The 16,400-nt window shown below is 38.6% G+C and overlaps 1 protein-coding gene across 2 annotated transcripts; it reads left to right on the forward strand.

The window, feature by feature from the left end:
• Positions 1–9,967: 9,967 nt before the first annotated feature.
• LOC119906976 (guanine nucleotide-binding protein G(I)/G(S)/G(T) subunit beta-3-like) lies at positions 9,968–14,899 on the forward strand. 2 transcript variants are annotated; one of them, XM_038724463.1, is made up of 8 exons: positions 9,968–10,042; positions 10,623–10,768; positions 11,245–11,308; positions 11,800–11,956; positions 12,096–12,162; positions 12,873–13,074; positions 13,197–13,413; positions 13,865–14,899. In XM_038724463.1, the coding sequence occupies exons 1-8, from the start codon at positions 9,974–9,976 to the stop codon at positions 13,969–13,971; spliced, it is 1,029 nt and encodes a 342-aa protein (XP_038580391.1). In that variant the 5' UTR covers positions 9,968–9,973; the 3' UTR covers positions 13,972–14,899. The 2 variants fall into 2 exon arrangements, with proteins under 2 accessions (XP_038580391.1, XP_038580392.1); XM_038724464.1 differs by lacking the exons at positions 9,968–10,042; positions 10,623–10,768 and adding an exon at positions 10,918–11,098.
• The last annotated feature ends 1,501 nt before the right edge of the window (positions 14,900–16,400 follow it).

The raw sequence follows: 16,400 nt of genomic DNA on the forward strand, positions 1-16,400 counted from the left end.
GAGGTCAAATGACTGTCTGATAAGATATTAATCACAGTTGGAAAGGGAAAGATGAATGCGGCCAAGTACAGGGATATCCTGGACGAAAACCTTTTCCAGAGTGCTCTGGACCTCAGACTGGGCCGAAGGTTTACCTTCCAACAAGACAATGACCCTAAGCACACCGCTAAAATGACGAAGGAGTGGCTTCACAACAACTCCGTGGCTGTTCTTGAACGGCCCAGCCAGAGCCCTGACTTAAACCCAATTGAGCATCTCTGGAGAGACCTGAAAATGGCTGTCCACCAACATTTACCATCCAACCTGACAGAACTGGAGAGGATCTGCAAGGAGGAATGGCAGAGGATACCCAAATCCAGATGTGAAAAACTTGTTGCATCTTACCCAAAACGACTCATGGCTGTATTAGATCAAAAGGGTGCTTCTACTAACTACTGAGCAAAGGGTCTGAATACTTATGACCATGTGATATTTCAGTTTTTCTTTTTTAATAAATTTGCAAAAATTTCTACATTTCTGTTTTTTTCTGTCAAGATGGGGTGCTGAGTGTACATTACTGAGAAATAAAATGAACTTTTTTGATTTTTGGAAAATGGCTGCAATGAAACGAAGAGTGAAAAATTGAAAGGGGTCTGAATACTTTCCGTACCCACTGTATATGTTGATAATATGTCAATGTTGTGTGTTCAGGTTGTTTTGTTGGCCCCAAGTGAACAAATGATCAATAACACAGGTTGACACCCGATAACTAACTATGAGAAAAACTACAGATTTTCTTTCTTCTTTTTTTTATATGACTATGATGCAGTTTTTTTTTGTGAAAAAAATCATCTGTGAGTCAATTATAAGTAAAAATATGTAAGGAAAGTAAAACGTGTAGCTCTACACAAATATATTATCATTCAGGTACAGGACAGACTCAAACTTTGCTGTTTCACTTTTAGCTTATGATTGACAGTTATCAGCTTGAAACTCAAAATAGTCAATATTAGTTTAGCAAGCAAAATAAATAAATAATGATGATAAATACAGAAAGATATTAAATAAAACTATTTCATGAAATATGATATGATGGTTTGTCTGTAATTTCTTGCCTCATCCTTGTTGTTGTTGTTGCCCAGCAGGTGGCACTACCAACACAATTCAACACCAAAGTCAATCATGTTGACTCACATTTAAGAGTTGAAGAGCAATTAAAGAGGGTTTTTAAATTCTTCCTGATAAATTCATGTGAGGCATTTCCTCTTCCTCTGCATTTTTAGATGAGAGAGTTTCAGTTTTGGTCCATAAAGTAGAAAAGAGACCTTCCATGTAAAAAAAACAAAGCAATTTTTTCTTCACACACACAGAAAAAGACACTAGTAAAAAAAAACAACATCTGATTAACTCTTTTCCATTACTGTAAAATAAATAAATGGCTTTACATGCCATTATAATTATATTATTTATCTTCCAAAATCTAAATCTACATGTACTTTGAGCTCTCTCAAAATACATAAAGATACATAAACATAAAGCAACGTAGTTCCCCATAAGAACTTCCATGACTTTTATTAAAGCAATCAAATTTAAATCAAATGTATTATTCAAATAAGGACATGATTGGGGGTACAATAAAATACACAGAAGCAGTAAAAAAAAATACAATACACAGTAAAACAGACCCTCCAGGCTGCTTAACTTTTTTCCATTTAAGTATTAAGTAAGTATTAATAACTCTCAAATGGACTCCTAAGGTTTCACCCCGTCTTGTCAGTTCAAAGCTATCTTGTCAAAGTTGGCAAAGTGTGTCACTGAATAAAGAAGCTAAAGGTGGAGGGGGGGGGTAGGGGGTGGGGTTGCTGATTGCATGGTTTGTACTCCTGCTTCCCTCCTGAGCTCGTTACCACAGGGAGTTATAAATCAGCTAGCCCTCTTCTGTCACATTTCATTAGGATTATAGGCCGAACCACTCTGAGAGAGAGAGGGAAGGAAAAAACACACAGGCTCTTTGCTAACACTGTGTATTAATGTCCCATCATCAAATCAGCCAACGAAACAATCAGAAGTAAAGACAGATTTAAAGTTTCAGCAACCCCAAAATACACTTTACAGATAGAAGAAGCATAAACAACACATCTGACACTGTGAGGGACAACATGAGCAAAGGGTTTGTTTACATGCTCAAATAATTTGGCAGCTACAATCAAGCTACTGCCTCTAGTAGATATCCCTTCTCTGAAATTAGCATTTTTATAGTCATGTAGAAAGCAAAATATGTGACCCCTTATTTACAAAAAAAATTATTTTTGATTGATTACTTTCACACAGTCAGAATTTGCATTTATGGAACAAAATAACAGCCACTTAAAAGGATAGGTTCACAATTCACATTAACAAAAACAGGTTTGTCTTTAAAGAATAGTCAGGTGTCCTTCTGTACATCAAAAGTTCTGCATGCTTTAATCATTCCTCCTAAGGGAAAAGTTCCCTTCCTAAAGTAATTTCAGTGAAATAGATAGGGTCTGCAGTCTTTATACTGTGTAAAAAAGTTTATCTGAAGCTAATGTGAGAATTCAGCAGTCTGACTTGGATAAATTTCCCTCTATGAGTTACTACCCCAACCCTCTGATAGGCGGGTAAATACATAAATCCACTCTTTTTAACATGTACATACAAATCTAAGCATGTTGTATATACTGTTATTTCCAACTACTCCATAAAGTAACCTGTTACCTTACTCATTCCATATTTATTCCAGCTCTCAGCTCCTCAGTAGTGCACCACTGCACTACTGTCTTGTTTTTGTCATTTTTTATATACATACAGTATATATGTATATATACTTTATATAGTGTACTTTATATACTGTTCATATTTATATCTTTTTTTCACCTACTTGTATGTATATTTATGTTTACCTTTGTCCGGCTTTGTTTTCCTTGTTCTATTTCAAGAGCTACGACAAACTGGAGTCAAAGTCCTTGTATGTGTACACACATACTTGGCCAATAAAACTGATCCTGATTCTGCAGCTCAGCATGGAAACATTGTGGAAACCTGAATATTACATTTTGTACAAAAAAGATTATTACTTGAAAGATGCTCACGTGATTGACGTCACTTGCGTGTCACCTGTAAATAAACAGCTTTACCTGAACTTAGCTTAATTTTACAAAGTTCCTTCACCTCCAACTCCCTCTGTAGGTTATATAGTCCTGCATACCTCTCTGTCCAGGATCTCACCCACACTCAGAGCTTTTTTCCTCCTATTTTGGCCTTTTTAGTGCAATTGTCACTGCATATAAACAATGCAGGCTGCCAGTTGCTGTCCATGTATTTTGGTAGAAGAATGTGCATGTTTTTGCGGGATTTACATGGTCTTCTACTGCAAGAACTCCAGAGGATACTGACCAGGCAGTTTGATGTGTTGTTAAGTGGAGGCCTATTTACTGAATCACAACGTATGTGCTCCTTTCTGACGGTCTTGGGTTTAAAAAATCTGTGCAAGTTGGTGGAAACAATCTTTATGTGTGGTTTGTTCAGTCTTTCATTTCCATTGAAAAAGCTTTATGAAGGAGCAAGCAAAAAGTGTTAATGTTGATATAGGCACAAAATTTACTTGAACATTTTTAAACCTCTTCCTTAATATTTAAGTTTATTTTTATAAATATATGACAAAAATACAAGAGCAGACTCTTTTCAGTGGAGCGGAAGCTCCTCAGGTTGGTAAATCATTACTGACGATAATATTTAACTCTTTTTATTTAATGTATTTGTTAGACAAGAACATTCCTGGTCATGTATAATTTTATAAAATATGTGTGCGCAAAGCCTTCAAGAATTAAATATAGTTTCCAGGTTGGACTTTAATGTAAAAATTGTCTTTGAGGACTGCTAGAAACAAATTATAATGGTGTAGGATTTGAACTTACAACCTCTGCAAAATCTGTTTCTTATTTCAGCAGGGGTACCAGGGCTTTTCAATCTACAATGGCTCTGACACCAGGAATACTTATGTATGGAGTGAGATATACATATTTCATTAAAAAATAAATAAAAAGGAGATCAGATTTTATTTAATGTGGGTCTGGCTTTTGTATTGTTTATGAAGTTTTAGAACCCATGCATGACACCACAGAGAGTGGAGCACATATCTTTACCTTCACAGATAATATAATGTTCTCCAAGTACAGCCTCAGAAGCACAAACCTAAAAAATGTTGTACTATTTTGGTGGCCAAAAATAGCTAAAATTCCCTAATCGCAAAAATGTAAAATGTTTACTTTCTAAATACTAGTATATTCTACATATTTGATATATTTAGTCAGCCTCAACATGCAGTTAGGACTTTAGTGCCTTGCTTAAGGACACCTTGACAGAACACATGATTCAGAATGGACCCTGCAGGTATTAAACCTGTGTGTGTGTGTGTGTGTGTGTGTGTGTGTGTGTGTGTGTTTTACTTAGGGATGAACCACAAAGCCACTGAGCGCTGCAGTGATGTCACTGTATGACACCACCAGGCCTGAGCCAAAACCTGTTGCAACAATTACTAAAAAAAGACACGGGCCGAGGTGAGGCGTAACAAAAAGATCCCTATTAGAGGAGGCCATCAAACATCTCTGACACTCATAGCAAGCATCCACGATGCATGACGCCAAACGGTGGATTAGCAGGATGTTGACCCAATGAGGATGAGACTAGTGGCTTATAGCTGCAGTGTAGTAACTAGGCTACATTACCTGCGCATGAGCAGAGAGGTTAACTTTTCCCAAGTTGTTTTAATGTCTTAAGCAGACAAACAGCCAACTGGCACGCTGTCAGATAGTGACAATTAAGCTCATCTAATGATTTTAATTTTCTCATTGAAAGCTCTAATGTTGGCTGAAGACCATGTCGGAGGTTTTAGTGTCCTGACATGCACACACAAAGAACTGCAGAACTCACTTGATTTGACCTTGACAATGTCAGCAATGTGTTCAGCAAATGTCCATCTAACCTTAAAATTCAGTTATTTATGTACAGAAGATTCTCTTCCGTCGCAATACGTCTGCACAATACAAACCCAGAACAATGCACATGTAAATATCGTTGTTCTTTCTCTGCAAATAGTTGTATTATTTTTCTCTATTCTTTTTATTTTTCTAATATAACTTGCATTGTCTATTCCATATGTATATATTTATTTATGTCAACTCGATGTCTGTCAGCGTGTAGCACCTGATCACCAAAGCAAATTCCTCGTATGTGTAAAACACTACTTGGCAATAAAGCTCTTTCTGATTCTGATTCTGACTAAGATATATGTTTGTACTCCCAACAAATCTGAATTTGTGAAATCAGGACTTAAATATCTGTGTGATAACATTTAGACCAAGTTTCAAAAGCTTTCCCGCTCTGCCGCACCGCTCTTGATGAAATGCTTACTGAGCATCTTTCATAAGCCTCTGCCAAACAACTGAAGTAACAACTGTGATGTGAACTCGTCACCATTTTGGGACTCAAAAGCTCTTTGACTGAACTTGAGCAGCAAATAAGCCTCTTCCTCTGGATGATATGTTATTGCCGTGTCCGTGCCATCATTGCAGCTGATGAAGTCCACAAATCATGTTTGCAACTCAAAACTGATGCTGTTAGAAAAGCAAGGACAAATTCAATTTCCAGTTCACCGACATGCAGTGGAATAGCTCATTACATAGTAATATTATAGTCTAAATCAATTCCTCAATCATTCCTCGAAGAAGTGCTTTGAACCTGCACAAATGGATGTTTTTATATCCTGATGAAACCACAGAGAATTGAAACCTGACTCAGCTCTATAGAGCATTTAATTGTCTTTGAGTTCATTGTTTTATCGTCCCCCAAATAATATGTTCGACTTAAGAAAGTTAATGTTGCTTTAATATTTATTTAGTCAGGACAGAATGATGTTGTTGTAAATCTGAGTATTAATCTGATACCAAGTTACAGGAGAGGGTGCATATATAGAGTCTGACATTTGTTCTAAGCTTAATAATTAAAAGCTTAAAAAAAGTTTAAAATCATGATTACTCATTTATATTGACACTATCTTTTTTTTTTTAACTCTGGACAGCTTTTATCATCCATATAATTCGTTGCTGATAAATTTTGATTTTCATTTCAGATCTTTTGACACGAAGTTGCTGCACCTGTTAAAGACACTTTGTACCTGAGTTGTTACACAGACAACATGCGAAGCTGCTTCCAGAGAGTCTGTTAAAATATAAGTGGGGGTAGGGACTTTAATACTAACCCTTGGATATGTAATTAATATTATGCCAGATTATTGCTCAAGTGGAGTTCCCAACCACTCAGCTTTCCTGGAAATCTCCCCTCAAGCCACAAGTTAGATTACAGGATGTCAAGGAGGCGGACCGAACAAGATCATCTCTCATTGAACACCAAGACCAGCTCTCCTTCTTGTCATGGCTCAACGCAAAACATTCCTCCTGTCCTGTCTTCATTGGCTGACCTCCTGCGTTTTTGCCTGTTTCTGTTTGTTTGATTTCAAACAGCCAATTGGGAGAAGAATTTTTTTCCAAAGTGCAGAAGATTTGATGAGTCCAAGTTAAAATATTTGTTAACCTATTCTTTATAAGGTACAGTCATCTCTTTCTATTTTGAACTATTATTTAAAAGAGCGGCTACCACGTATCTCAAACTGTTCACGTCTCATTTTGAGTCACAACTTTGCGTTTGACTCAATCCATTATTCGTCCCTGCTTTTACTGTGTGTCAGGTGTGACGCACATTTGTATGACCATGTTCTAATTCCCTAACGAGATTGGCCATCCCCGGATATCCCATTAGACCCTGATTAACCGAGCTCAGCTCATGAGCTCTGACAAACCAATTCACCCCTGTCAACCTCCGCCCCAGACTATCCCCTCTCCTGCATGCTGACAAAAAACATTTAATGCAATGCCAGGAGTCAGAGCACAATGTCACCTCTCTGTTGTCATAGGACACATGGTGACGTACCTGTATCTTGAGAACCAAACCAGAAATGACTCTGATTTGTGAATAAGAGGTTTGAAAATAATTTTATGTGCCCAGTTTGCAGATTTCCTTGCACCTGAAACTTCTAGCATAAAACTACAGCATATTCTTCATATTTAACTATGTGCATGGCTGATGTGTCCGTTTCCATTTGTCAGTGCCTAATTTTTGTGCAACAGATATAATTTCATTGCCAATCCAAAATCTCTTTTCTCCTCTCTCTCATATTCTCACATTTCATCTCCATCTGTTCCCTTTCATTTCTTCACCTGCTCTTGTCTTTTGACCTCATAACCTGATTTTCTCCCTCCAATCGGTTTACCTGCCTGCTCTCGCCATGCTCCCTCTCCCGGTCTCTCTCTCTCTCCCTCTCCTTTCCTCTCTATTTCCATCTTTGAGCTTTATCCCTTCATCCCTTATCTCCTTCATCCCTTCCAATCCTCATCTGTTCTTCACTGTGGAGGAAGGGAGAGAGAAAGAGAGAGTTTCTCACAAGTAAGCTGCTTGCACTCTGCCGAGGGAGAGCATCAGCGGAGCCAGCGAGCAGGTTGTGCACCCTGGGATTGTGGAATCTAAAAAAGCTCAGGGGAACTCAGAGCCGGAGGTGTCTGAGACCAATAGCTGCACAGGTGCAGAAAAGGAGAAGGGACCGCGTTGTGTGTGGGAAAGGTGAGTTTTTATTTTTCCTGCTTCTCTAGTTGCACTCTCTTCAAGTGACTCCTCTGCGGTTGGAAAACATTTGGAGCTGCGGCAAAATGCATTGAAGCTGCATCATCTTACTTTGGGAGATATTAAAGAAAGGAAGTGGATCTTTACTTTTGTGAGATTTGAAAAACAGGAAGTGGACTTTGCTTCAATGTGCAACATAAGAAATTGATGGGGAATTTGTATACTATTAAGGATTTTCTGCACCTGCAAACCATGAAATGTAGCTGCAGCTGCCGTTAGTGCTTTTGCAGTGATTTTATGATTTTCTACTGCGAAACTACTGCACTCAACAGGCTCTTTGAATATTTTTAAAGGGATCTTAAAGCATTGATTTCTTGCGAGTAATAGAATAATGTATCAGTCCCATGTAAGATTGCATCTAGTGTAATGATTCCTTAAACCCTTTGAAGGTGATCTTTGGATTGTAGGGAAGCTGCTAAAGAGGATTGGGGCTCAGGTGTGGCAGCAGTAAGCTGAAGCCTGATCTTGCTCACAAGGCCAAACCTCACGTAGCTCACTTTGTATGCAGCATATTTGGTACTTCTAGAGTTGCTATCTCAAGGTTTTGCCTCTTCCTGGGACACATATTTAAAAATTTTCACTAGAGAGTAGATACATTTATGTTTTGGAGCACAAATGCAACATCATTTCTGCCAATTGAGAGAACAGGTCAGTAGATGCTGATATTTGCCTAGAACAGACCCCCTATATCTCCCCCCATCTATATCACCCTCCCTCACTCTTTCTCTGTTCCTGAGGTAAAGAGCAGTCAGTAATCGGATGACAGGAGATTTGACCAGTAAAGCTTCCCTTAAGATCTCCTGTCTGGGATTTACAGCCCTGTAGCAACCCCACCGCCACCACCGCCACCATTGCCCCTATACCCTCCACACTCCACCCTGCATCCTGTCACAGGTTAGGGCTGCTGCGCGTGCTGCACGATCTCTGATCTTATTGCGCAAGACTTATATGTGGAGCTGCAACTTTCCATTTTGTACGATTCTTTTGATCAATTTGTGCATTAACCAGTGAAGTATTCTGTCTATGAAAACTAGTGGAAAATGCCCATCACAATTTGCCACGGTGACATTGGTGAATTTCTTGTTTTGTACACAATTTCATTTACATTTTATCAACCATGCATTGCCTACATTCCATCAGTTTTATTTTTGGAATTGTATTCATTTTCAATTATATTTTTGGAGGTGCAGTGTTTTAGTTTACTTGACAATGAGCAGAGTCACGGTAGCTGGCGTGAAATTAGTCAGACGTCGGTATCCTATTACAAAGTATTATGTGCACAGTGAATCACTGCACACAGGGCTTTTGGGACATGAAAATGATTTTAAGTAAAAGAACCAGTCAGTTAGAAAAGAGGACATTTAATACCAGGATAATAATGTCCCACTAAATTAGATGTTAGAAATACATCACTGTGATATTGGTGATTGAAAATGTTAAGCTTATCTTATTATTATAATAATCTTATTATCATTATTTAAAGCAAAGTCTAAATTAACATTTAGCTCTCTTCTGCACTTCCTAACTTATTCATACCTCTCTCCCTTCCTTCTCCCTCCTTTAGCGATTTCCCTCCTTCAGAAAATGTGTTCATTCATTCTCATTCTCAATCTTTCCTTTCAGTCTTACTTCTGCATTCTTTCGTTCCAACCATGTACAGTATTTTTCCCTCTACATGTCTTTATTCTTCCTCATCTGTCCCTTCCTTCAGACTCTGTACATCATGTCAGAGCTGACATTGTTACAACTTTAGGTTAGTGAGGGATTAAACCTGTCAGGTATGTGTCTAATCTTCGCTCTAGACGTGATGGTGTAACATAACAGCACAGTGTTCCAGATCAAGGTTTCAGGGTCACTGAGAAAATGGACAGCCTGGTCAGTAGATCTTTGTCTAACTGTAATGTACTATATAACACAAGGGTTTTGACAGTAATGGTTTTACATCAAACTGGAGACACATTATTCACTAAAGGGAGTTAATAGCTTCAGGAGTTGTTGTGCTGACTTGTCGATACTCAAAATAAATAACACGGTGCAAGAAAAAAGACAGATGTTTTCACAATATGTCAAATTTGCTGTATATGTATAAATATATAATGTGTATGCAAGTAACTTCAATCCATCACTGTTCACCAAGAGCAAGAGTGAACTAATAATTTTGTCTTTTTTTTCTTCTTTCCTTCCCTGTTTTCACAGTGACAGTTTCTTTTTCCGTCAGTAACATCCCCTAGCAAACGTCGCCATGGCAGCTGAGAAAGCTGAAATGGACAAACTGAAAAAGGAGTGCGATGGCCTCCGTGCACAGATTGAGGTGAGCACCTCCTGCAGGTGACGCATACAGCATTTCCTGTTTAAGGTTTCTAAAGTCAGTGGAAGCATCATGAGGTCCGATCACAACCAAAAACAGCACTGTTTTCACCTTTGTAAGAATGTATTTCAATATGAAAGGGATTAGTTAGCTTAAGAAGTAGGAGAATTTGTATGATTTTTTTCATACTGTAAAGAAATAGTACATTTTTATGTTTACTTGAAAAATCCAATAAGCAAAATTGGAGATGCATGTTTTTTCTACCACTTGTACGACTAGGCTGTAGCTACGGTTACTGACCTTCACTACTCAGTACTGTAACTGTGCCCTATTACTAACATAGAAATACTATTACTAGTACTAATACTGCTGCTATCACTTTCACTAGTAGTACCACTTTTCCTCATGCCTTTAAATAACTTACAACCACACAGGTGAACATGAAAACAAGCCTGTGTAACATATAATAATTCACTCAACTTGAAACTGCAGGTTAGAAGGAAATTACCAATCCAAGTGTTGTTTACCTTCCTAAGTCTTTTCTTCTTTCTCCTCACCATGTAACGTCCTGTGTGGCCACCAGGCGGCCCGCAAGGCTGTGAATGATGGCAGCATGACAGCAGCAGGAGGTAGTGCGACTCCAGTAAGCCGAGTCCAGCTGAAGCTCAGGAAGACCCTCAAGGGTCACCTGGCTAAAATCTATTCCCTGCACTGGGCAGCTGACTCCAGGTGAGGATGCATAGGTTTTGACTTGACTTGTCCTAGTAGGAAAAAGCGCAGACTTTATAAGGTTAGAAATGTTGTGACAGTGAGGCACAATACCAGGACCCTGAAATTAATTAACTATTATTTTTTAATCATTTACCTGTACTTTTCCTACTGTGACATGTCAAAGGGCTTATTACACAATATTTCTCAATGATCTCAATGGTTGAGTGCTATTCCCTCCATTCCTTAGTCTGGATAAGGCAGTTCAGGTGCCACCTAGACAGGAGTCAGTTATCCGTGTCCACGTTAGCTACCTCACAGACAGAATGACAGAAAGCACCTCTACATGCTGTAAGAGATAAAGTTAATTGCTGAGACTGAACGATGCGCACTAATACTGGATTTCAGTATCACCGGCTCTACTAAGTCTTCATTTTAAAAATATGTGGAGATTTAAGTCATCTTCAGACACAGTGACTCTGTCCTCTCTCTCACAGGCAAATGGTCAGTGCATCACAGGATGGCAAGCTTCTCATCTGGGACACCTTCACAGGGAACAAGGTAAGATCACAGTACCTGTTTTATATTAAGTCTGTATTACAAAGGTCTTACACACAGAGTTTATGGTGTTGGTGCAGAGACATACTGACATCTTACTAGTGTTGCACAAGGTCTCTTGGTACGTGGCAAGAAATGTGACTTTATTGATGAATTAAATTTAATAGAGTTATCATGTTTTTGATAGTGAAAGGAGTTGAACTTAGCCTAGGTTGTGGTAGTTTAGCCTTCCTGTAGGAGCTCCTAATCCTCAAATAATTGGATTTCAGTGGTGAGTAAAGTATTCAAAGATGGTTTAACTTCTGTTTCTACCTTGTCAGGAATAAAATCATGGTGAGAACATTGACTGGTTTTAATTTTATGCCGCAAAAAGTTCATTTTTAAGGATATTGATACCGGACAGAAAATATCTGCAACCAGTGGCTACATGCAGCCATGCATGTAAACATTTGAAGGAGGTTGTTTTTCAACGAAACAAAATTTCTGCTTCCCAGTTGGTTGCTGTCCCACTAAAGTCAGCTTGGGTGATGAGTGTTGCCTTCGCCCCCTCTGGTAACCTGGTGGCCAGCGGTGGTCTGGATAACATGTGCACAGTGTACAACGTCAAGGCTGCCAGCCCCAAGACCCTCAGGGAGCTGGACGCACACACAGGTGAGGATGGCACCTGCACCATTTTGCCTCCCTAAATGGCTAAAAAATGTGCTCAGGGAAACATCAAAATGAAGTTCATGTCACAGAAAAGCATAGTAAGAAATTAAGTGATGTTGAAAAAACTATTTCTCCCACCCAGGTTACCTGTCTTGCTCCCGTTTCCTTAGTGACACTGAGATCTTGACAGCATCCGGTGACACCACCTGGTGAGTTTTTCATTGACGACTGTCTGCAGCAACATACTTGCTCTGTGAATAAGTGTTGTCCTTTGAGAATTTTTTTTAATTTATTTACATTTTTTACATTATTTGTTTTCATGATGGCATCCCCGAAGTTTTACACTCATTTGACAGACTGCTGTTCTGGTATCCGTCTACGTAGATAGGGACCATTATTTGATTCAGCCCATCAAATCTTGCATAAAGCAGTCATGTCAGTGTTCTAATATAAGCAGAGCAGACAGTCACACTCAGTGCTGCAGAATAAAATAGTACATTTTAGACATTACCCTACATTTGATTCCTGCATTTCCAGGTGTTAGTTGAGAAAATTCAGTTTTTTGTCTGAGCAGTGCTTCACCAACATGTTTTCTCTTTACATAATGTGTGCTAACGCTATGGAGCTACTTATTGGCATTCAATTGGGTCCCTCAGGAGGGCTCTGAAAAGTAACATTGAACTAATCCTGTTATTGCAGGTTAGCAACATAGGTCTTGTGTCTTAAATACTTGAAAGTCAAGGTTTTCATAGATTTAAAATTTTGGACCAGATATGACATTGTCACAACAATGAGCCCTGATCCAAAGACGTCACACTCAATCCAAACAGACCCAAAGATAATCAGACTGGATGCTTTCATTCCTTCTTTTCCTTGAACTCCTTCATCTATAACGCACTTCCTAACCTGTCCTCTCCAGCTGTCTGTGGGACCTGGAGACTGGTAAGCAGAAAATCATCTTCACCAGCCACATTGGAGACTGCATGTCTCTGGCTCTCTCCGCCGACATGAAAACCTTCATCTCTGGAGCCTGTGACTCTCTGGCCAAGCTGTGGGACCTGAGGGAAGGGACCTGCAAGCAGACCTTCTCAGGACACACCAGTGACATCAACGCCATCTCTGTGAGGAACCCACTAAGCATCACACGACACATACCAGAAATAATATAATTTTTATACCAATTACAAACTTTTGAACGGTGGTGTAATAAAAACACACCGTTCTTCATCTCTCCCCACCTCAGTATTTCCCTGGAGGAAATGCCATCATCACAGGCTCCGACGACTGCTGCCTCAAGATGTACGACCTGCGCTCCGACCAGGAGGTGATTACCTACCAGGACACCAACCTGAATGCTGGCGTCACGTCTGTGGCTCTCTCCAACTCAGGCCGCCTCATCTTTGCCGGCTATGATGACTTCAACTGCCACATTTGGGACTCACTGAAGGGAGAGAAAGTTGGTGAGTTTATATATTCAGGATTTGAAGATAACACAAGGAAAGAAGCTGAGATTATAAAATGTTTTCAAGGCTAATCATCATGAAAAACATCAATAATGAAAGTATTAAATTCTCACTCTTTATGTACCTACAATGTTTTCATTGTTTCATAAAAAGTTTAAATAACTTGCAACAGGTAGGTGGCGCTAACGCACTGTATGTTTTTTTCCCTGTCCTCTCCTTCCCTTTCAATGTTCTTTTCATTGCTTTTCACCTTTCTTTACTCTTCTCTCTTGCCCATGCTCCCTCCTCTTCTTTTCCCTTTTTTCCTTTGGTTTCTTTTCATTCTTTCCATTCCCTCACATCTGTTTCCATTTCTCTCCTCTTTGTTTTTCTGTCTGTATGTTCTTTTCCTTTCCTTTCATTCCTTTCTTTTGAATAATGTCTCCTCTGCTCTCCTCACTTCCTCCAGGTGTACTGTCCGGCCATGACAACAGGGTGAGCTGTACCGGCGTCCCAGAAGACGGTATGGGCGTCTGCACAGGATCCTGGGACAGCTTCCTCAAATTGTGGAACTGAGGTGTCCCGGCAGAGGAAAACACTGGAAGAGGGAAAGGAAGAAGGGGAGAGGAGGAGGTGGAAAGGGGGAGGAAAAGAGTGAAGATATGGAGGAGAAGAGGAGGGGGTGGGGACTAGAGACAAGTGAGGTTGGAAGATATTTGGTGCAGATGTTTGGGCACAGATCTTCCTCTCTTTCACTCTCTCTTTCTACTTCTTCCCCATTCATGAATGCAAAATATGAGAAGTTGCGAGTGAGTCACGTTGCATAAATGGCATCAGGTAAACAGTGCACGATGCATCACGCTGTATGTACAAGGGAGGTTTATTGTTGTTGAGATGAACACTAAAAAACATTAAAAAATAGCACATTATTCAAAATGATAACGAGCAGAGAAGAAGCTCTAACTGAGAATGTCAATTAAACGCATAGATTTTTGACCATAAAAAAAGAAAGAACACTTAAATATTGAAAAGAATGCTGTAGGATTACAGATTTATTTTTATTGTCTTGGACCTGTAAAAGAGCCCGGCACTTATTTAGATGAAAGTCTGATATCAATATATTTGTATTTTATAGTTTTAGGATGGAGAGTTGATGTACAGTGTGTTTTTTTTTTCTTTTTTGGGGGGGGGCTGCATAAATCCTGAGTTTATGTGTATGGTAGAGCTGCCATATTTGGTCGCCTGCTAACAATCAGCAGACTTTGAGCCAAGACGGCCGCTGCTGTTTCCCCGTCTCACTGTGTTAATCTGATGATGTACACAGACGAATAAAGGTTTGAGGTTGGCGGTCAGAACTATGAAACACTCTGTAAAGACCTGTAAACTTTATTTTACTCCACTGGGTTCAGCTGCATTTTGTAGTATATTTACATTTGTGCAGTTCCTCTGTAAAAAGACAAATGTTTGTTGAAAATCTTTCTAATAAACATAGAATTCTGCATTACCACCATGTCAGAGTCCACATGTTTGTGTGTGCTAGTGTGTACCTTATTCTTAGAAAGAATTACATTCATGATAATTTATTTTCTACATGTTCAAGTAAAAAATAAAATGTGCCCCTGCTGTTGCAGCTGTTGAGCTCTGGAGGACAAGTGAGTCTGGAGGGAAGTTTCATTTGTAAGGTCAGCTCATATCAGCAGCATGACTCACACCTGTACACAACATCAGGGGGGACATACAAATGTTGATGCACTTTGTCATTCTATGGGATGGACACCAAAACCTCATGTTTACGATTTATCTTTTGAATTTTTTCTAGTATTTTATTCTGTCAGAGTTGGAACATCATGCAAATTGTAATAAAAGAGAAACATCATACATCACTCTGTGATTTGAGAGATTTCAGCATCCTGGAAGTTTGTGACAAAATCTAACAATTGCTGGATATTTTATTAACTGATTTCAGTATTTTTAGGTTATTATATATGTTAAATGTTGTAAATGTGTCTATTTTATACCAAACAAATATTAATTATAAATGAATCCAGTATTTTCCCACCAAAGGTGAGGAGAAGGTTTTGACAATAGCATTTAGGTTTAAAATTTTACTTAGGTGAAAGTACAAAAGTATTATTAAAATATACTTAAAGTACCAAAATACTCAATCTGCAGAATGGACCATTTATGTTACTGGATTCATAATATTGACGCACTAATGTGTTCATCACTTTATTGTTTAATGTGGAGCTCGTGTTGATTACTTTATATACAGCTTAGTAGTTTGTGAATTTCTTCCCAGAGACCAATATTAGTGCATCATAATGTATTTGTTGGTAATATTTTGTATTATAAATCTGAATCTGCAAAGAAACTGTAACTAAAGATGTGAAAAAAATATAAAGTAGCAGATAATGGAAATACAAGTAACTCAATACTAGTACAGTAATTGAGTAAATGTACTTTCTACCACTGTTGACTTCCTCAGAGCATGATTTTTTAACAACAGATCATTAACACGGAAAACAAGACAGTGGCCTAATTCCACACAGAGGTACAACACCATATCACAACATCATATCATTGTAAAAGTGCACAAAATAATACATTTTTCCGTGACCATCAAGCATTTCTATTATATATATGTTTTAAAAAATGTAAAATCTTTTTTCTTGGGTTTTACCTAGTAATCAGATGTGTAATTAAAATGTTCTTTTATTTCACTTTAATGGGGTCAAATCTAACCTATGCATACTGTTACAAGGGCATATTTACTGTAAAGCTCAACCATTTGGTGGAGGCTCATAAATAAAAACCTGTGGTTGACTGAAAATCATCAATCATTGTGTTTATGCCCAAAGTAAGAAAGAAATGCGTTATATTGATGATGATAAGAGAATTTCCGTTGATTTAGGAGTGGGTGGGGCCATTAAAGGGTTGACTTTTATTTTCATGAATCATTTATGACTAGTAACTAGTAACTACATCAAATAAATGTAGTGGAGTCA

The sequence above is a fragment of the Micropterus salmoides genome, unplaced genomic scaffold (assembly GCF_014851395.1).
Source record: "Micropterus salmoides isolate LMB-PRFRI ecotype aquatic unplaced genomic scaffold, ASM1485139v1 Ms_hic_scaffold_17, whole genome shotgun sequence".
In the NCBI taxonomy this organism is placed as follows: Eukaryota; Metazoa; Chordata; class Actinopteri; order Centrarchiformes; family Centrarchidae; genus Micropterus; species Micropterus salmoides.

Bases quoted from the DNA above. Each gene is read 5' to 3' on its own strand.
- LOC119906976 (XM_038724463.1), top strand. From the start codon at position 9,974: ATGGCAGCTGAGAAAGCTGAAATGGACAAACTGAAAAAGGAGTGCGAT. The intron at 10,043-10,622 runs GTGAGCACCTCC...TGTGGCCACCAG, and splicing joins GCCTCCGTGCACAGATTGAG to GCGGCCCGCAAGGCTGTGAA. The intron at 10,769-11,244 runs GTGAGGATGCAT...TCTCTCTCACAG, and splicing joins CACTGGGCAGCTGACTCCAG to GCAAATGGTCAGTGCATCAC.